This window comes from Cavia porcellus, unplaced genomic scaffold, assembly GCF_034190915.1.
Source record: "Cavia porcellus strain 051 isolate PalLab524CR breed Dunkin Hartley unplaced genomic scaffold, mCavPor4.1 scaffold_18, whole genome shotgun sequence".
Taxonomy (NCBI): Eukaryota; Metazoa; Chordata; class Mammalia; order Rodentia; family Caviidae; genus Cavia; species Cavia porcellus.
This window is the reverse complement of record NW_026947501.1, coordinates 22,755,216-22,776,683: the sequence shown is the minus strand read 5'-3', so window position 1 is coordinate 22,776,683 and position 21,468 is coordinate 22,755,216. Positions and strand designations below refer to the sequence as shown.

At 40.7% G+C, this 21,468-nt stretch overlaps 2 protein-coding genes across 5 annotated transcripts in view; one reads left to right on the top strand and one right to left on the bottom strand.

Moving 5' to 3' along the window:
* Plek (pleckstrin) overlaps positions 1–19,560 on the bottom strand; it is a 72,013-nt gene extending 52,453 nt beyond the window's left edge. For 2 of the 3 annotated variants that reach the window (XM_003468934.5, XM_013151600.3), the window contains exon 1: positions 19,310–19,549. The gene's annotated coding sequence lies outside the window, so the exon portion shown is untranslated. Of the gene's footprint in view, positions 1–19,309 lie in introns of all 3 variants that reach the window. The other variant, XM_063229532.1, reaches the window with a different exon arrangement.
* Positions 18,520–21,468, top strand: part of Ppp3r1 (protein phosphatase 3 regulatory subunit B, alpha) — a 117,621-nt gene continuing 114,672 nt past the window's right edge. The window contains exon 1 of one of the 2 annotated variants that reach the window (XM_003469043.5): positions 18,520–19,363. In XM_003469043.5, the coding sequence (XP_003469091.1) occupies positions 19,185–19,363 (179 nt within the window). In that variant the 5' untranslated portion in view covers positions 18,520–19,184. The remainder of the gene's footprint in view (positions 19,364–21,468) is intronic. The other variant, XM_063229533.1, reaches the window with a different exon arrangement.

Genomic DNA, 21,468 nt, shown 5'->3' with positions numbered 1-21,468 from the left:
GCAAGATGAAATTGAATGGGGATCTATATTGGCCATGAAATGTAGTTATCGAAGGTAAGTGATGAATGCAATCTACTTTTTCATGTTTGAAATTTTTCATAATAATTTTTCTTAAGACACTTTACAGGAATCTCTATGTTTAACACCCATTAAATGACTTCTGAGTCAACTTGGGAAGAATGCATGACTAGGCGGATGTGGTGGCTCATAACTATAATTCCAGTGATTACAGGAATGAGGCTGAGGCAGAAAGATCACAGTGAGTTCCAGGCCAGCCTGAATTACAGAGCGATACACCCTGTCTCAAAAACAAAGTCAAACAGAATGCATCACCAAAGAGCGGGGATTTAATGGTAGAAAAGTGGGGAACATGAGAATATACAGCATATAAAGAAACTGAAAGGAAGCAAAGGGCCAAGCTACTGGCTTTAACTGCTGTGACCTATTTGTCATAGAACTGCCCCCAATAAACCTGGAAATCTTGAACCCCACAGCGTGTCAGAGTGACAGTGGGTTCTCACTGCTGTGGGGCAGGGAGGTAGCAGAAACCCTTCCCACCGCTGCCACTGTGACTGCCTGGTCCTTATTTTTAGAGAGTGAGATTTCGCAAATTGCAAAACCAATCTGTCCTGTCACAAACTCCTAAAATGATCCTGAATCACCATGGTAACAGAAAAAGCAGACAGATAGATAATAGTTACATATTAAAAAAAAAAGGAGGTAAGAAAGAAAAGTCAGAATAAGCCTCCCTCCAGCCCTCAGGATCCAGTGGAGAGCCCTCTGGATTAGGCACCAGTGAGGATGCACTGTCTCCCTCAGCCCCCGTGGCTTTTGCAGAGCTCTGTTTATACAATGCCAATCTGTGTGTCCGAGGAAAATCATCACCTTCTTTGTGTAGAAGGGTAAACTGAGGCATGGAGAGACTAAAACTCTCCAAAGTCTAGTCAGTGCCAAAGATGGGCTGGAAACCCTGTCTACCTGGAGCCAAGGCCCTGGTCCCTTCCTCACTCGTGCTGTGACAGGCAAGTGCTCATTCAGAAACTGTGTTTGTAAAGCTTTATGTCACTACTTGCAAAATAAATACCGCACACATGTGAGAAATGCAAAAGTAGAAAAAAAATTAATTGTAAATATTTAAAGATCCAGAGTGCTTTAAGAACGTGTGTTTAATTCATCTCCCAAATTTCTACCAAATAAGAACTTATTTAGAAAATAACAATAAAAGGGAAATCTCTTGCCATGAAGGATATCTGAGGGGGAAAAATGACCACAAATTAAGGACTGTGTTAATGGTAGCTCAAACAAGCAATAGTCTAGGATAATAAAAATTACACTGTTCAATTTAGGTTTCCAGAACAATGCCAAGACATCATATTCTTGTTTAGGGCTTATAGTAAATCCTTTACTTAAAATTTTTTAGCCAAGTATGGTGGCACAAACCTTTTTATAGTTACAATTTGCAAGTGAATAGATTTAATACAGGACATATAATTTATAGGATTATTTTTATAAAATTCACCCAAAAAGTCAAATGCAGAAGCGTACAAGAGATCTGCACACGTGCCAGAGATCCAAAGAATCTGACTGAGGGTCTGAATTCCACAACAATGAATTTCATGAGTCTAGCTGAAGACCTAGAGCCCATGGCAATGTCTCAGACAAGTCTGTATCAAAGATCTGCGCTGGGAAGGCCAAAGGTCAGCAATGGAAGCTAGAAAGTCTGTGCCAGCCGGTTGAAGGGTCTGTGCCAGTAGGTTGAGGGCTCTGCACTAGAGCCCAGAAGAAACTCTCAAGGTAAAAACCAGAGGCTGCCTGAAAAGAACCACAGTCATCCTCATCAATGGCGGGGACCTAGGCTCCTCCAATGATGCCAACAGCTGAGTTCATATCTGGAAGCAACAGTGACAAGCTTCTCCAGGAGAATCAACAGCATTGCTGTCTCCTCCTCCAGGTCTCCATTTACGCTGTTGGCAACAATCCTCAGGTGCGCCTTCCACACCCAGCACCATGCTGATTTATATGCAGTGTTAAGTTGAGTTGTGGTTAGTTACTGTTCCGTAAACTTGTAATCCTGACTGTTCAGGCTTCTGGGGCAGGAGGATCATATATTTGAGGCCACACTGTCAACTTAGTGAGAACCCCGATCTCAAATATAACATTATTGTAACCTTAAATTAGGCAAAGCGTTCTTAGGGTGACAAAGTCATGATTGATAAGAAAAATAAATCATTTAACTGGAATTCTTCGATACTAACAACTTCTCCAAGTAAATACTTAAGCAAAGGGAAGGGCCTGGCCTTGATTGGAAGAACTGTATATGTAAATCAAATTTCTGTACTGTATCGACAATATAGGAGGAACTCTCCAAGCTCAGTAATAAAAAAAAAAATCTCATATAAAAATGGAAGGAATTAGGGGGTAAAGATAAATTTTTTGTAGGCTAAAGAATGTCTTCCTCCCTACAAAGACACTCACATCTTAACCCTGGAACTTATGGGTATGTTACCTTATATGAGATTATCCTGGATTATCCAGATGAGTTCAAAACAGTCACAGTGTCCTTGCAAAAGGCAGGAAGGAGGGTCAGCTTCAGGAAAAGGCAGTGCAATGCTTGAAGTAGAAAAAGAATGCTAAAGAGATGATATGGTACTGATTTTTAAGATAAAAGTTGGAGCCACAAACCAAGGAATAGTATCATCTAGGATCCAGAAAAAGCAAGGAGAACCTTCAGAGAAACACAGCCTTGCACCATCTTGTTTTAGTACTCTAAACTACAAACCATGATACAATATATTTATGTTGCTTTAAATCTCTAACCTTGTGATAATTTGTTACAGCAAAAGTAGCAAAATGATATATACTTCATCAAGGAAGATATACATTCGATAAACACATGGAAAATGCTCACCATCCCTAGTCACTAAGGAAATGAAAATGAAAACCATCAGAGACTACTGCACAACTACAAGAATACAGAAAAATAATACAAGTACTGGCCACAGTGGGGAACAAGTGAAACATTCACATATCGCTGGTGGAAATGTAAAATGCAGTTTCTTATAAAGTTAACTATACTTACCGTATCATGTGTGATTTTATTCATAATTGTCCAAAGCTGGAAACAACCCAAATGTAACTCAACTAGTGAATGGGTAACCAATGATACGGCCACACAATCAGTACCACCCAGCACTAAAAAATGAATGAGCTATTGATATACACACGTCAACATGGATGAATCTCAACTGCATTATAAGTAAAAAGGCCTCAAATGCATGATGTCTGATTTCATTTATAAGACATTCTGGGCAAGAAAAACTTATAGAGGCAAGAGGAAGATCAGGAGTTATATAAGCCTGGGAGTGGGAGCAATAGTAGGTTACAGAGCATGAGCATTATGTTTGAAGGGAAAGAGAACACAACAGAGAGGTTCCATCTCTCAATTGTAGCAGTAGCTACAAATGTGGGTCTTTGTCAAAATTCACAGAATACAATGTTCTACTATATCTAAATTTTCTACAGTTTACTCTATGTAGTTATATCTTATTTTTAATAGATAAAAATGAGATTTCAAAATCAATTCCATATACAGTATAGATCCAAATGTAAAAAGCAAAATCAAAAGCTTTGGAAAGTAACATGGAAAAAAGATATTTAAGAACTAAGGTTAAGCAGATAGCAATATAAAATAAAATACTGCAAAGTGAAGTTATATTAATATTAGGAATTTGCATTTACCTGAAGATATCACTGGGAACGAAGCCAGAAGTTACAGGGTGAGAAGAGATAGTTTGAATAAATTAGCCGACAAAGGTATCTTTCCTGGGATATACAAGAATTCTTGCATCAATAAGAAAAAAATAGATTATGGAGGCAACTTGCTATTTACCTAAGAGGTTCTGAACCTTCCCCTGAGCTTGGTCTCAAGTTGTACCCATTTACCTACTAAAGCCTCAAGGTTTCCCTTCCTTATAGCTGAGTAGTTCCCCAGTGTATGAAAGTGTTATATGTCTTTCCAACCAATCTGCAGCTGATGGGCGAGCTACCCCCACTTTTTCTGGTTCCCTGCCACATAGAGCACTGTTTTCTCATCTTTAATTTTCAGTCCATAAACCCTCTTTCAGGTTAAATATATTTCTTATATAGAGCATCTTGTTGGACTCTATCTCCTGATGCACTCTGTCTGTGTTTCTGTTATTAGTGTATCGAGGCCATCCATGTTAGCGATTATGGCCAGCCTTCTCTGCCTCATCTCTGTCATGCTATTTTTCTGCTGTTCATTGTCTTCACTCCACTGTCTGCCCCATTCAGTGAGCCCCCTCCTCTCTGTTCTTGAAACAATGGTCTTTTTTTTCTCTCTCTCTCTCTAGAATGTGCTTCAGTATTTTTTGTAGGGTTGGATTGGTGGTCACAAACGCCCTCATTTCCAATTTATCATGGAAACATCTTGTTTCTCCACTGATTTTGAGAGATAGTTTTTCAGGGTACATCAGTCTGGGTTGGAGGTTATTTTCTTTCAGGGCTTGAAATACTTCACTCCTAGCTCTTCTTGATTTGATGGTTTATGTTGAGAAGTCCGTCATGATTCTGATGAATTTTCCTTTATAGGTGCTGTTTCTTTTCTCTGACAGCTTTTAATATTCTGTTCTTATGATGAATTTCTGGGATCTTGATTATTATATGTCTGGGTATATATCTATTTTGGTTATAGCTGGCTGGAGTTCTCCCTCATATATGGGATACAAAATGTACAGTGCATTCTGGGAAAATGAAAGCAGAATTGTCTAAATAAGGAAGGCAGAGGACATTGCTAATCTTATATCATGATTTGAAACCCAGATTGCTTTCATTGTTCTGTTTAGTTTGGTTATATTCTGTTCCAGTTTGTCTAGATTTGAGGGCATAGACAGCTATTCCAAAGATAGCAGGATATACTGTGGTAACCATTTTTAATTTCCTAATAACTTAATCTAAAACTCTGTATTGCTTTCACTGCCTTGTTTTGACTGATTTTATTTGAATCTGCTATGTTTGATAGTATCAAGTATAGGCAACTTTGAGAGTATAGGCAACTACTCTGAAGACAATAAGATTCACTATGATACCCATTCTGGTTTAACTATTACCCTCTTTTGAAGTCCTATAATGTCTCCAATGTTTTGTCTTTATTGATTTTATTCGTACTGCTATGTTCAATTTTATTGTACCTGATAATATGGGCAATTCTATGGAAGATAACAAGAGACATCATTGTAGATCACCTAGTATTGTGGTTTTAAATTATGTACTATGTCCATCCTTTTGTTTTGAATGGCCCTATCTTGTTTTTTTTTTTTCTCATTTGGTTTTATTCTTTTCAAAATTAAAAAAAAGAAAGAATAACTTTTTAAAAGATACAATTATCCTCTTCTATCCTCTTCTTTAATTCTTTCTGAAATGCTCACTAGGATTTTTGGGGTTTTTTTCTTTTGGAAAATTCCCTATGCATCTTATGATATCAATAATATAATAAAAATTATATTTCATGCAAATTTGAGTTGATTGATAGCAGAAGACTTCCTTTTAAAACTGTATGGTCCACCATCCAATAAACAGAAGAAATCCTTAAAAGGATGAATTTTGGTAAGTTGAGAAGACACCTTCTCAGGTTTGAGAAAAATAAATGGACTTATTCCACTAACCAAAACACAATTTGCTTTGTTGAGGAAAGTAGGTAAGAGCTGGATTGTTCTCAGCTGAGGCTAGGAGGGGAATTTGGATCCCAAAAAAGGATTTACAGGAATTTTGGGAAAAAGAAACTGTGAAAAGAAGTAATTGAGAAAAGAAAGTAATTTCACTGGATATTGTTAAATTTCTGCTGTTTGGTGAGGATGTGAATCACAAACTAACCACGTAAATATCCATTTTTTAAGAATAATGTGAATTTGAATCTACTTTTGGAAAAGCAGCATTTTAAATTAAGTGGAAGTAAGAGCTGGGGTTGATGGGTTTCTGAAGAATGAAAATCATTTTGGTTACTTCCAGAAATATCTTTACTATGTTAAGATTCAATGTTAGTTTCTTAATTTTATAACACACTGTTATTTAAAATGCATTTGGAACTGGGGATATAGCTCAGCGGCATAAACACCTTCATGGCAAGCGCAAGGTCATGAGTTTTATCTCCAGTACCCCACACCGCCAAAAAAGAATCATCCTTTAAAGCCAGGCGTAGTGGTGCACACCTGTAAGCCGAGCACTCAAGATGCTGAGGCAAAAGGATCATTGCAAGTTCAAGACCAGCCTGGGCTACGAAGTGAGCTCAAGGCCAGCCTGAACTGCATAATGAGACCCTGTCTCAAAAAGATCTCCCCCAAAAAAATGTATTTGAAGAACATGGACTTTTTCAAAATCACATTTCAAGATAATACTCATTAAGTAACTCAGTGTACCTTATTATAAACCCCCACACGCAAAATTTCTTAAATTCATTGCCAGGAAAAACATCTCTTAAGAAAAATATGCTTGCTTCTTTCTATCAAATTAAATAACCCATATGTTTCCTGCCTCAACTTTTTCTGTAACTCCCAGAGAATCAGAGCTATATGTAAGGTTTGACTGTTACACCCAACAAATGCCAGTCACCTGGGTTCATCTCTGTCTACAATCTTGCTTTGGTAAAAAAAAAAAAAAAAAAAAAAAAAAAAAAAAAAAAAAAAAAAAACAGGCTTTATTACCTGTTCATTTCATATTATAAAAATAATACAAATTAAGTATTCACTCAGGCCCGTGATATAACTCAGCGGCATAAGCCAACTGCCTGGCAAGCTGAAGCTCCTGAGTATGATTCCCAGTACAAAGAATATGCGTGTGTGTGTGTGTGTGTGTGTGTGTGTGTGTGTGTGTGTGTATTCACTGAAAGAAATGTAGACAAGAAAAATTTCTAAGTTAGCAACTGTTCCTTTTAAAATTCTTGTTTATGTTGTCTATAGTACATCCCAACCCTAATTCTATTACTTATTTGATTGCTAAAAAGAAAAACAGAGAGAAGGAGATTGGAAGAAAAAAAAGAAGTATCAAGATAGAGCATGTACAGATGCAAGGGCCCTGTGGTCATTATGTATATCTAAAATGTACCATTAAAATTTAAAAAAGAAACCTAGTCCAGGTGATGACTAGCTCTCTAGAGACAGCTCCCTCCCTCCCGCTCCCCGTCCCCATCTGCGTCCTCCCCGCTCCCCCCTCTTTTCCCCTCCCCTTCCTCTCCCCTACCCCCTCTTCCTTTCCTTCTCCCTCTCACTGAGACCACATAGTTCCAGACTTGGTTTTGTATCTCCTTGGTATTTAAAATCACATATTGAAAATATTTTTATATAATAGAAAATTTAAAAATTAAAAAGAAAACAACAACAACAAAAAAAAAAAAAAAACCCCACTGGCTCTGATGCCCATAAACAGCCAAAAGTATTTATTAGAGCAACATTGGACAGCAATCATCATTCAGGTGAGCGTGCACAGCCTCTAGCTCCCAGCCACGGAAACCGTGGACAGTCTTCTGCTGACACTGCCATGGGCTGGTTCAGTTCTCAAGTCCTCCTTCCCGAGTGGCGGCCAGCACTACCCTCTGTGTTCCACAGTTCCATTTAGCTTGCATAGCACGGAGCTGGGTCAGATAGTCAGAGAGTATGAATGAGCAGGGGGTAGTCAGACCCTAAAATGGGGTTAGTAAAAGGGGTTTCAAGAACTCCAAAACATCCTGGGCGTGGAACAGGTATGCTTTCCCTTCTTCTTCTGTGATCACAGCCGAATGTTCATGAGTGTATGTGGCACCCCATGTACAGCCACAGCTCTCAGGAAGAGAGCCTGGACTGGGTGAAAAGGACCCTCATTCTGCTGGATTTCTGAGCAGGTCTTAGTTTCTAGGACTGTGCCTGTCTTTTCCTCCACTGTTTTTGCTGCCCCTCATTCTGTCAATGACAGCGGGGTCATTTGAGGAGCGAGAAGTCCACAGTGAGCAGGAGGCCATGATCCATCTGCGATTGTTATATGGAATTAGAGAAAAACAGACTTTGATTCTTTTTAGTTTAGAAATGAATAGATGAAAAAAGTGAATAGATAACATAATTCCATTTAACACCTTCAATTAGTGATAGCGAGATAATAACCTGTTATACATCTAATGCAATATTTCTCAATATTTATGGTAGCATTAGTTTATGGAACACTGCTTCATTCTGTGATACTCATATTAGTTCTTTTGGGTTTTTTGGGTTTTTTTTTTTTTTGTGTGTCTTTTTCTTTTCATCAGTACCGGGGTTCGAACTCACAACCGCCTGCTTGCAAGGCAGGTACTTATGCAGCTGAGCTAAATCCCCAGCCTCTCACATTCATTTTGAGGAAAGAATTTTGGCAGTTGAAAAATATTTGGGAAACAGTGCATACATTACATTCTTAATCTAGCACCTTACATCACTCAGCCATGATTCCTACATTATATTATTGAAATTGCAAAGTTCGCCACATAAAATATGCATACTTAAGTCAATGTTTTTAAATTCTGAATTTTCCAGAGATATTTGACCACAGATAATATTTCACAGATTACCAAATAGCTTTTGTGGAATTGGTGTTCTGCTTAAATATTTGAAAAATTAGCTTGATATTTTAGACATATTTAATATTCCAAAATTTGTCCTCATTTGCCAATTGTATTAATTTTAGTAAATACTGGATATAGAACTAATAATCTGGATGTAGAACTAACACTAGTTATAGCATAATCAATGTTAAGTAGGAGACGACACTCAGATTTTCTTCTGTTACTGCTCAATATATGCTCAGAAATAATGTAAACTTCACATTTTTCACATATCAGCTTTTTTTTTGTTTGTTTGTTTTTTTTTTTTTTTTTTTTTGGCTTTTTCCTTTTTATCGGTACCAGGGATCGAACTCACGACCACCTGCTTGCAAGGCAGGCGCTTATGCCGCTGAGCTAAATCCCCAGCCCCAACACATATCTGCTTTTAATAAGTTTTTCTTATAGCTTAAATCATTTTCTCAACATCTTGGTTAATATAAGCCCAGCTCATTCTGTCCGCTAGCTATAATGTTCGGAAAGCATTGTTTGATTTTTAAGATAGTCACATTTACCAACAAGTTCATAAAAGAAATCATCTCTTCTCCTGAAGATTTTCAAAGTTTAAAAGAGTAAAATCATCAAGTTGTGATGATGTTAATAGGAATCAAAAGTAGTACAAGTGCTATAGTTTGGCATAAAATAAATCTTGCATGAACGTTACCTAAATCTCAAAGAGTAGGAAATCTCATCTGATATTTGTGATACACACACACACACACACACACACACACACACTCATTTACTTTTAGGAACAGATGAAAAGGTACATACTAAAATAACTAATATCCCTGAAATATGCAGAAATATGAGAATGTTTTCTTGGTTTGCTTGTCATTATAATTTTTGTAGTTAAAATATGTATAAAGAAAAACATTTATTTAGCAATTTATACAAAATAGATGGCTATTTAAAAATTAAATAATTGCTGAATATAACAAATGAAAAGAATTTGTCCTCATCTGTATCAGTCAATGCTTACTAGAGAGACAGATTTAATTCTAGATATACGAATACATAAGAATTTGCAAGATTAGTTTACAATGACTGCCCATCGGGTCAGGTGTGGAAGGGTGCTAAAGGGCTGCCTGTGCTCAGGAGAGCTGAAGGATCCAGTCGGCAGCCCAGAGCTCAGGAAAGGGTTCCGGGTGACTCCGTATCAGGAGGCTGAAGGGTCTGTGCTGGAGGCTGGAGTCCGCACTGGAAGCCAGAAGACAACATCCAAGGTGAAGGCCAAGACGGGAGCCCTTCTGGGAAACAGAAGCCACCCTCACTTCTTTGATTCCCTTTTATTCCATTCAGAGGACAAGCCACTCTAGGTTGGGTCTTCTGTCTTTGGTAAACTTCCTTAGCCATACCAGAACTATGCTGATCCAATTTAGTCGGGCATCTCTTCCCCAAGGTGACACATCAGTTAACTTCCACGTCATCAAACTACAAAGCATTTGATAATACATCCTATTATAATTAGACATAGCCTATTATTTATTAAACATGCTGGATGGATATAGTAATATAAGATTACCTACTTGTCGATATAATAGTGCTGTTTTATTACATAAATATTAATCACTATGGCACACTCTATTTTAAATGTCATTTTATATCATGAGTTGGCAAACTTTCCACACAAAGAGCCAAATAGTAAGTTTTAAACTTTAAAGAGCACAGTTTCTGCTATGATAATTTAACTTTGCTGTTTAGTGCAAAAGCAGACATAGGTAATACCTAAACAGATGAACATATATTACAGTGAGGCATTATTATGCAGGTTGAAATTTGAAGCAGGCAATTTTCATGCTATTCATTGGCTATTCTTTTTATTTTTTCCCAATCATTTAAAAAGTTAATGAGATAATCGGGAACCTTGTCCTCAGAAGGAATTAGTGTTGGTCTCAAGAAGTGAGTTAGTTCTCATTAGCACTGGGTTTTTATAAAAGAGCAAAGCCAGCCCCTCCCTGGTTTTTGGCTTTTTGTCTTCCTGTGTGATCACTCTCATACATATTCCCACCATTTAGATACTAGCTGCCATGAGGACCTGATCATGGCCAAGCAGAACCCACAGTCATGCTCTTGAACCTCCAGGACTGTCAGCTAAATAAACCTCTTTTCTTTACAAATTATCCAATCTCAGCAGTCTTGTTATAGCAACACAAAATAGACAAACACAACTCCCAGTAATATTCACCGCTTGGTTGCTATCTCTGGTAAAATTGGTTTCCTCAGTGGAAATGATGGTGCTTCATTTCTGAGATGACAACAAAGGGCTGCGATTCCTGTCTTAAATGTGTGCTCTTCTCCTCTCCTTCATCTCATGTTATGTTATATAACGAGTGTCTGAGTTATTTTTTTTTTCCATTGCTGGGACAAAATACCCAACACCCAAAGTTAAAGAGTGAGCACGAGGGATGTAGCTCAACAGGATAAGCACCTGCCTGGCAAGCACAAGGTCTTGAGTTTGATTACCAGTACCAAAAAAAAAAGTTAGGAAAAGATTTATTTAACTCAGTTTGAAGAGCTAAATAGTCTGCTGGTTCCATGGCGGGAGCAACTGTTCATGGTGGCAAAAGATACCAAGAGCAAAAGGGTATCTTATCCAAACTGCTGAGAGTAGGGCAGTGCCAGTCCAATCAATGGACTGATCCAACAGTCACCCACCCTTAATCCCGGCAACCTTAATCCCAGCACTGAACCATGAATCAACCCCTAACTCTGAATAAAAAGTGCATCTAGGGCTGGGGATTTAGCTCAGCAGCATAAGTGCCTGCCTAGCAAGCACAAGGTCATGAGTTCAATCCCCAGTACCAGAAAAAAAAAAGTGCGTCTAAAAGTACATGAGGCTTGGGGGGACATCTAGACACAAACCATAACAATGAAGTCTACACAACAAGGTGTAGAAGGCTCCAGCAAACACCGAGAGAAAAACTATGTACTGTGAGTGAGTTTGGAAACAGAGCCACCTGATCTGATGGCACTTTCAGATGACGGTCACTTGAATGTAGCCTCTTGAAAGGCCTTGAGCTAAAACCACGCAGCTAAATTCCTCAGCTTCCTGAACACCCAGAAACTATACTGTAATGTTTATTGCTTTCATTTGACACAGTTGCAGTCATTTTTATGCAGCCATAGATAAGTAACACAATGCATATTAGATCATATCTGTTAGTACTAGTCCATTGCATTTGCAACTCTCAAAACCCTTCTGCTTTGAATTGCAACCCAGTCCCTTATCCAGGTGACCAGTCTCTGAACACTGCCAGGCACTCCCTGAAACCAAAGTTTAACTCCAGCTTTAGAATGTGTGTGTGTCACATACGGAACTTGTAAAGGGAGAAGAGGAAATTCTTTGCACATTATTTTCCATAAAGTACCGGTCAGATTTTCCAAATCTAGTAATTTAATAATAGTGTGTTTTCTCTTCAAGAACAAAAAAAAGTTTGCTACTTCTTAACGTACTTGTGGAACTCCTCACATCCTCCTGATTTTCACTTGTATCTTTTTTCAAATAGTATATTACACTATGAGACAGTTTGATCTTTGAGAATTGTGCTTTGTTTTTCAATCAGCCACCTGATTTTCCTTTAGAGTGCACAATTTATTCCACTTTTTATTACTTCCTGCCAGCATCAGTGTTATTCAAGAATGACATTTTGTCGAACATAAGGCAGGAAAAGCAAGAACAGAATGGTCACTCTGCTGAGCCAACCAGACCCTGATCCTGACAGAAGCTTGGAGCCAGTCCAGTTATCTTTTGCAGGAAATCATTTCATTCCATTTTGTAATTTAAAGGTATTAGTATTTCTTAATGTTGATAATTAACTTCTGTACATTTACTTGAGACCTACACCGTGCATCCTGTTGTAGTATGGGAGAACTTCAGGCACCTGGGCATGTGGACATGGTGTGCATGATTGGGGTTGGGAAGTAGAACATAGCCAAGTGCACTAGCATCCCTTATTCAATTTGTTTCTTAATTAATCACACAGCTCTAGAAATAAGACAAACTTCAAGATGTCACTGACATCCCTATGTGGTTTTTGCTGTGTCCTCCATAGCATCAGTCAGAGCCACAATTATACAAGGAAGCCAAATGACCAGGGTAAAGGGAAGGTAGCCATGAACTGAGCTCAGTGGTCAGCCCTGGAGCTGGACCATCTCTGCTCAAATACCATCTGTCACTTTTTTTCTGGTGCCTTTCTAGAACCAGTCTTTGGGAATTGTGCTTTGCTTTTCAACTGGTCGCTTCTTTGGAAAATAAGACCCACATTTGAAGGAAGTTATTCTCCCTTTTAAATGCTGGATCTAAAAAGTTCCACTATTAGTTACTCCTGAAGACCAGCTGATCCTTGCCCTCGCCCATGTATTGCTTTATTAACTCTTCCTTTGTCACATAATATATCCAGGTGATCTGCTACTAAACCAGTTAGAATTGAATGACTTTATTTGTAACAATTTGTAAAGAATCCCGACAAAGTCAGCTGTGCTAGTAGGGGTTGTGGCATAAATTATGGACAATTATGGTCTGATTGAAACATGACACTTATGTAAAAGAAAAAAATCCAAGAATCAAATACAAGGGTATACTATTTTTATTATAATAATCAATAAACAATCATCTAATGTGGATTGATGTGATTTTCACCTTAAATACATTTTAACAGCAATATTGAACTTGTAAAAAAAGTCTTAAAACTACCACAGTTCCTGCATATTTAAATACTTTTAATCATCAACATCATATGGGAAGCATTAAATCTCTCACTGGTCAGATACAACACATAATGGACCTCAGCCTGACATTGTGCAGCTGTCCTGTGGAAATCCAAGCTATACTCTTGTTTTTGAACATCTAAATGTCTATGTTGACTAAAATCACTATAATAACAAACAGCTTCTTGACCTACAAAAAATTTTTGAAAGATTTGAAAAAATAGAAAAGGATGAGATATTAAGCAACCTTGATCCTCAGCATTTGCATTTAACAGAGTAAAGGAAAGGATCATGGGAAGAGAGCTTTTATGGAAAGGAAAGAGTGATGGCTTGGACTTGTCACAGGAGACTCTGTCTTATCTGGTTTGAACTGCACTAAACAAAAACCTTCACTGCCTTGAAAACAGAAGACAACCATAAAGTATTTTTGCTAAAGAGCCATATTCATACAGTGCTATGAGTTTTTTCAAGGACACACTGAAGAAAACAGCAATGTGTAGAAACTTCATAAAAACTGAAAAGTCACAGCGTTGTGAGATTTCCCAGTGTGAACATGGAGATTCAGTGAGGTGGAGCAGACAGCAAATATAAAAATGGTGATCAATATCTTACACTACTCCTGGAAAACGTAGAACCCTAAAAAATAATCTATTCAATAATAAACACCTATTTCATGTGCTTTACTGTATTATTTGAAACACAGGGGCGAGGATTTAGCTCAGTGGCATAAGCACCTGTCTTGTAAGTGTGTGGTCGTGAGTTCGATCCCTGGTACCAGTAAACAAACAAACAAACAAAAGAAATTTTATCCCTGGTACCGGTTTAAAAAAAAAAAAAGTTAAAAGAAAACACAGAATAACTTTGCCTTTTTTTGGTTCCACAAGTTGTGTGACTTTCCATATCTCAAAAAGTAGCTTTGTCACTTTTATCTTTGGAAAAGAATCTATAAAGAGAAAATACGTGCTAAGATATTGTGGATATGGTACATTTTTTATTCATTTTGTATAAGACATTTTACTAATTCTATTTTACCATAAATTTGGAGTATCAATGGCTACCTTATTTTCCAAACTTTCAGTATTCCCAATATTCCAATTAACTAAATATTGACTTCCCATGCTGGCTGTAGGTCTTCAAGGAGGTACACATTGGACAGGAGCTGGACTGGTCAGTTAGAGCTTCAAGGAGAAAGGGTAGACCCAGACAAATGGGAAGAACTATGAACAACTTTCAGAAACTAATCATTCATTCATTCAATCAGTATTTGACATCCTATTTGCTGGGTCAACTCTAAAAACTCATAGCACTGTATGATTATGGCTAGTCAGCAAAAAGATACTTTATGGTTGTCTTCTGTCTTCAACGCAGTGAAGGTTTTTGCTTAGTGTAATCCCAACCAGATAAGACAGAGTCTCCTATGACAAGTCCAGTTCAGAATCTCTGCCCTAAAGATGTTTATATGCTGATGCAGAACAATATGCATGTAGGAAATCTTACTTTATATTTCCAATTGGTGATAATTGCTCTGGAGAAAAATAAAACAGGGTGAGGGCATGGAGTATGATGTGAGCCAGGGGACATTTACAATGGACTGCAGTGGTAAAGGGCAGAAGCTAGGAAACCATCAGGATGTCACGTGCAGTGCCCTGGGTGAAGGGTGACAGTGGCCTGCCCTGAAGCCGTAAGAGCAGAAACGATGAAAAGCGACTAGGAACAGGGTTTCTTGCAAAGAGCTGATAGGATTTCCTGATGGATTACACAGGAGGGTTAAGAAAGACAGGAATAAAGAATACTCCAAGGTTTATCACCTGAGCAACTGAGTGAACTGTGGTATATTTTACTAATATAAGAAACCCTGAAGGAGTATGACATTTGGGTAAAAGAATAAAGAAATTTTTTTGCCATATTAAGATCAGAATACCTAGTAGGCATCTAAGTAGGGCTCTGTGTTTCGGAACTGTTTACCTTGATCAAGAATTTAAAGGAACTTTTAGATTTGGAAACATAAAATTAGGAGTAGCACAGTGGTCGTGACATTTAGCACATACTTGCATCCAGTGGAAGAATGTTTATATTCTTTCTCCACAGAACACTAACTCAACCTCACAAAAGGAGTCCAGAACAGATACTGTAGAAAATTATCTTTATGGAATCTAATTTTCATTAAATATTTATTTATATTTGTGGAGAAAAAGTGAGTGAGGCTGTCCTGTCTATTCAGAGATTATACACATGACAAAAACAGCATTGAGTTTTATTAGGAATGCAAACTGCTGTGCTCAAGTGGTCCAAAGTAAGGGCAAACAAGACTGATACTAGGATCACCATCACTAAGCCAAGAAGTGAATCCTGCCCACACTGGGTCTGTGTAAGGAGGTAACCAGATTCCGCCAAGAGTCTCCCAGACAAACAGGAAGGCTGTTTCTCATCACCATGGCTACAAAATCCTCAGGGCCTCAAGAAGGGCCTTGGCTTTTCAGGAATAGTCCAAGAGGATGCTTTGTTTTCAAGTCTCACAAATCAAATCAGGAGAGAAAACATAACATAAAAATATAAGATGTACTAGATGAGATGCAAACACATCATGAGCTAGGAGAAGGGAAAGAGTCAGGCACATCAAAAATCACTGATACTGACTTTAAAACAAAAGCTACTCCTACAGTTGTTAAACTGTGCCTAAACATAGACACAATGAAAATAAAGTAGTTAAATGTTCTTGGATTGGATTGTGTGTGTGCATGTGTGTATAATCCACATGCAGCAATATTATGACAAAGGACATAGTTGTATATGAGTGTAATTCAGTTCCAACACACACAACTTTCTTTTTCACACACACACTCACACCTATGTCCCATGTTCTATGTCCCAGAATATAATGCTAAGTGCTTTTTGAAACTGATAATATGAATTCAACATACAGACAGTGGCCATGGGAACTGTTTTAGACTGATGGCATAATCCATTCAGGCTGCTATAAAACACACCTTCGATGGGATAATTTGCAAATAACAGCAATTCATAGCTCACAGTTCTAGAGATAAGGAAGTGCAAGGTCTGGACACCAGCAGGCACTGTCTGGGAGAGCTCACTCCCAGTTTCGTGATGACACTTTCTTGCTACATCTTTACATGGCAAAGGGGCAAGCAAGCCTCCTCAGGTCCTTTTTAGAGAGCATCAACCCCTTCCCTGAGATCATCTCTTATAACCCTCACCTCTCAATCCCGCTGGGGAGTATGTCTCAACATCTACATTTTGAGGGAAACATAAACATTCAGACCATAGCAACAGATTCTTGTGAATGATAACCAAGCCCATCATGTCTGTAATTGGGCTCATTTTCCCATTTCCAAAATAGTGATAATAACACTTGCCCTGTTGACCAACATGCTTAAATTCATCAAATTGAAGTAATAATTAATGGACCCATAATAATACTAGAAATACTAGAGCCTTAAAATACATAGTAAGCGTATTTTTAAATAAAAATATCTACCATTTCCAGAGTATCTACACATCTATACAAGACTGACAGTCTTCTGTTAGCTCACGTGAGTGCATGAGGACCACATGTAGCACTGTTGTTTTACAAATGACAAAGCTGGGGCTCTGACAGCCCCAGGTAAGAGGCTGACTCCAAGTGACTCAGCTCATGGTTACAGATGTGGTACAAGGATAGACCCATTAGATTACATAGTCATAGTCTTTGTACATATGTATCAGCAATGAAACATTTCTAGTTACTTTTACTAATTCCATTTTAAGACATTGTGTTTTGTGGTTCTGAAGATGATCCCTAATGGCTACGCTCCAGCTCTGCTATCACTTCCCCTCTGGAAAGCAATTTGTTTCTCCATTTCCACTTTCACACTTAATCCTCAGAACACTGAGAAAGTGACACTTTAAACTGAAACACAAGCATGTTAAGTGTTTTTCATGAAGACACAAACAAGGGGCCACGTTTTAAGCAGGAATCATCTTACTCCAAGCCCAACACCTCAATACACAGGTGAAAACTGACTTAAGACTGTAGGTTTGCTAAACAAAAGATTGGGGGGGAGGAGTAAAATTTTCAAATAGATTTTTAAATAACTATGAAAGGATATTCAGCCTCTTCCCGCTATTCATCCACCAAAACAAACCACATTAATTACTGTGTACCTTCTCGATCTTTTAAAAGTGCTTATAAGATGTCTTAAATTTTATATGATTTTTAAATTTTTCATTGTTCTAAAATATTACAATTCCTATTTGAAATTAGAGTTATCTCTATCCTCATCTCAGGTGATGATAAGGATCTGAATACTTTAAAATGCAGAAGAATGTATATAGTGCCATGTTTAAAACAAGGGAAATAATTTCATTTAGTAAATACTTATGCAGCACCTGCTATGCACCAGGTATTCTTGTGCACCTGCTGGGGCCCAGCAATGAACAAAACAGACAATAGTCCCACACTTAGGCTTCCACAGTTTGCCAGCCACCCGCAATTATCATAACACTTCTAACATACGTACCTGATATTGTAATATATAGTTCATTGCTTTAATAATTGCATAATATTCTAGGTTATGCGTACGGGAGAACCCAACCATTTCTTTAAAGGCTCGTGATGCATTCTGCTTAATTTTTATTTTTGCAGCCGGTATTGCAATAAGCATCAGTGTTATGTACACATTAGAGATAGAAGAGGGGAGATATTATTTCTAAAGAAAATCAACGTAGAATAAACACTGAGACTCTTCTTCCCTGGGTCGAGCTGAAGCCGCGCCTCCTTTCTTCCCAGGTGTGCCCGCCGGCTCTGGTACTATCCACCTGGGTGGTGCTGAAGCAGAACCTTGGTCGGCGCCCTCCCAGCCCCAACACACTCAGCGTCTGTCTCTTTGCCTCCCCAAATCACTAGCGGATAAGCAACTTCTACCATAAACACTCTCAAATCATGCTTATAACGCACATCTAAACTGTGTGGTGTCGCGTGTGGCTGCTCAGGAGTCCCTGATCTGTCCTCCTTGGCCATGTCACCGGCTCTGCCTTAGGCACGAGTCAGTTGCCTTTTACAGGGTTAAAGCCCCATCATCCTTCGAGATCTGTGTAAATATATGTGAATCATTGCACCGTGTCATTCTTGATTCAAGAAGTGTGTCAAGCTACACACCCGCAAAAAAGCGCAGCTCCTGGAACAGGAGTGGGTTTCTCCCTCCCTGCGATCCGGGGTGCAGCTCGCAGCCCCCCTGAGCGGGAATCACGGCTTCGCCCTGGCGCACCCCCTAAGCTCCGGAAGGGCTCCCATTTCCTGAAATGTGGATCCCTAGCGGTTTCGCACCGCTTCCCGTTTTCCCCTCCCCGCTCGGCTCCTCCGCCCGGCCGGGCCCACTGCCGGCTGCAGAACCCCCGTCCTCGGGGTGACCCGGGCGAAGGCCAGCTCCGGAGGGTCTCGCTCGGGGCGCAGCGGCGGCTCGGCCCGGGGCTCCCGGCCCCTCTCCCGCCCGCCGGCCCGCCTGTCCGAGGAGGAGCCTAAGCTGCGCCTCCGGATTTGGGGGGGACGCGGCGCCCGGCAGGATTAACCCCCTCGCGCCCGGCTGCGCGTCCGGCGCGGCCCCGGAAGGGCGATGGCACAGCTGGTGGCCCCGCAGCTGTCTCCGGAGTCCGCCCTGCTGCCGAGAGCTGCGGGGGGCTGCAGCCTCCCGGGCTGCCGCACGGAAGCCTCCGAGGCCGGCGGCGATCGCTGCTAGCGCCCGCCTCCCCTCCGCCGCCTGCCGGTCCCTCCCGCGCGTCCTCTCCGCCCACCGCGCCCGGCCGATCGCCCCGCGCCCGAGCTGCCCTGCGCCCCGGAGCCGCCGCGCCGGCCCCTCGCCCAGCCATGGGGGACCTGCCGGGCCTCGTGCGCCTCTCCATCGCGCTGCGCATCCAGCCCAACGACGGCCCGGTCTTCTACAAGGTGGACGGGCAGCGCTTCGGCCAGAACCGCACCATCAAGCTGCTCACCGGCTCCTCCTACAAGGTGGAGGTGAAGATTAAGCCCACCACGCTGCAGGTCGAGTGAGTCCCGGGCGCGCCGCGGCTGCTGGGTGGCCAGGGGGACACGGCCGGGCCCGGGCCAGCTGAGCGTCTCCGGGCCGGTCCAGCCTCGCACCGCGCCCAGCGGGCCAGGGAGTGGGGGCCGAGCGCGCAGTCCCGCTGGGTCCTCTCCTGTGTCTTATGCTTGTGTAACTCAGCTCCCCCTTTCCTCTACCTCGCAGTGACTTTGGTGAACCCCTTTAAATCAGCTACTCGAAGCGGGAGGGGGAGGGGCTCTCGGAAACGCAGATGCTTGGGGTGGGGTAGGGGGACAAGGTCGCCCCAGGGCTCACCCACCCGCAGTGCCAGCCCCTCTCTGACCTGTCCTGGCGCCCCCCGTCGTTCCCACCAGCTTCTACCTACAAGACTGAAGGCTGAAATAAGGCTGAAGAATGAAATGTAAAGGTGGGGGGATGGGTGGCTTGGGGGCTCCCTGAAGGATGTCCCCACTCTTCCTTCAGCCCTCTGGAAGTGGGGGGCCTCAGGCTGCAGCTGCGGGCACAAGCCAAAGGGCCTGGCCTCAGCTCAGGCCTAGTTTTGTGGTTTTTTGGTCTCCTCTGTTTTTCTTTTTCACCCGGGTTGTCTGTTCAGTCTGGTGATGATGTGGCCTGGGATTAACATCATCCTTGAACACAAGAGGCCGTTTTGGGTTTACTAGTGGCAGGGATTACCTCTTCCCAGCTACCAGGAAGTGATGCAGCCAGTAAACCTCGGGCAGGAAAGTCAGAACAGAACAGTGCAGGAGCCTGGGTAGGGGGAAGAATGTACTACCTGGTCTGTAAGGAGAAAAGCCAACGTTTGTGGCATTTACCATTTACTGTGGGAGGAGAGCACTTTGAACCTATTAGACACTTTCATGGTTTGCTTTACTTTGGCGAACTTGTAGTGCAAGGACCCAGAAACACACTTGGAGGGTTCCTGCTGCTTCGGTCCATCTACCTGGTAGAACCCCAAGTCCAAGCAGCCGTTACCCTCACATCACCCAGTGTTACCAGCATGCATATGTATTCTAAGAGTTTTCTTTCTCTTGTTTGCTGGCAGCCTCTTCCCTGACCCATCTGTTCTATATTCCATTTCCTTCAAGGGAGTTCTCTAAATTTCAAGCTAGCCTAAACAGATTTAATGACAAAGATTTTTTTTTTCCCAGTTACACTTTAGTTATATCAAGAATTTCATTATAAAAATAATTTAAAGAGCAAAATAATAGGTAACGGGAAGTAGGGAGATAAAACTTTTTTGCAAATGGGCCAGGAATCTAGGGATGGAAAGAGGGGTGAGGAAGGGGAAGTGAAGAGAATTAAGATGTGTTATGTTTATGTGGCAACTCCCCAAGGTCAATGTATTCGTTATCATAAATGTGCACTGGTAAGTAAGAAAAGGATCTCTCAATGCCCCAGTCCAGTGATTTTCAGACCTTAGTGTATGTAGAATCAACCTGAAGGACTTAAGACATAGATGACAGGGGTCTTCCTTGGAGTTTTTAATTTTCTGTGCCTAGCATGAGGCCAAAGGTTTGGGTCCTGATAGGCAAGACTGATACCACTGGTCCAGGGCCTTTGCATTGAGAACAACCATCCTAACCGAGGAATGATGCCAGCGAGAATTTCTGGCGATGTGACAGACTTGAAAAAGAGAACCATCAAATCATAGAATCCTTAATTGTTGCAACAGAGAAAAAAAAACCAGTATTAGAGAGCTAATCACTGGTTCTTGACCTTACCGGCACATAAGAATTACCTAGATGCATTTAAAATAAGCTTAGTAGCTCGAAACTACATCCCAGACCAATGAATCCTAGTCTCTGGGGTTTGAGATGGCGCTGGGTATAGGTAGATTTTAATAGCTCCACAGATGATTTTGCTGAGCAGCTAAAGGGCGGGAACACTGATCACGCCTAACTCAACCTCGTATAGGTATTCTGGATGAGAACACTGAGCTCAGGCCAAAGAGAAGGAGTTGGTGTGGTCACGTGACTGGTTAGTTGTAGAACTCTGTCCTTGTGAACTTTCAGAACTTTCTATCATACCACAATGTCTCCCTTAGGAAAAACCCTGTAGGTTTCCAGTCTAGGAGAGACTTTGGTCCAG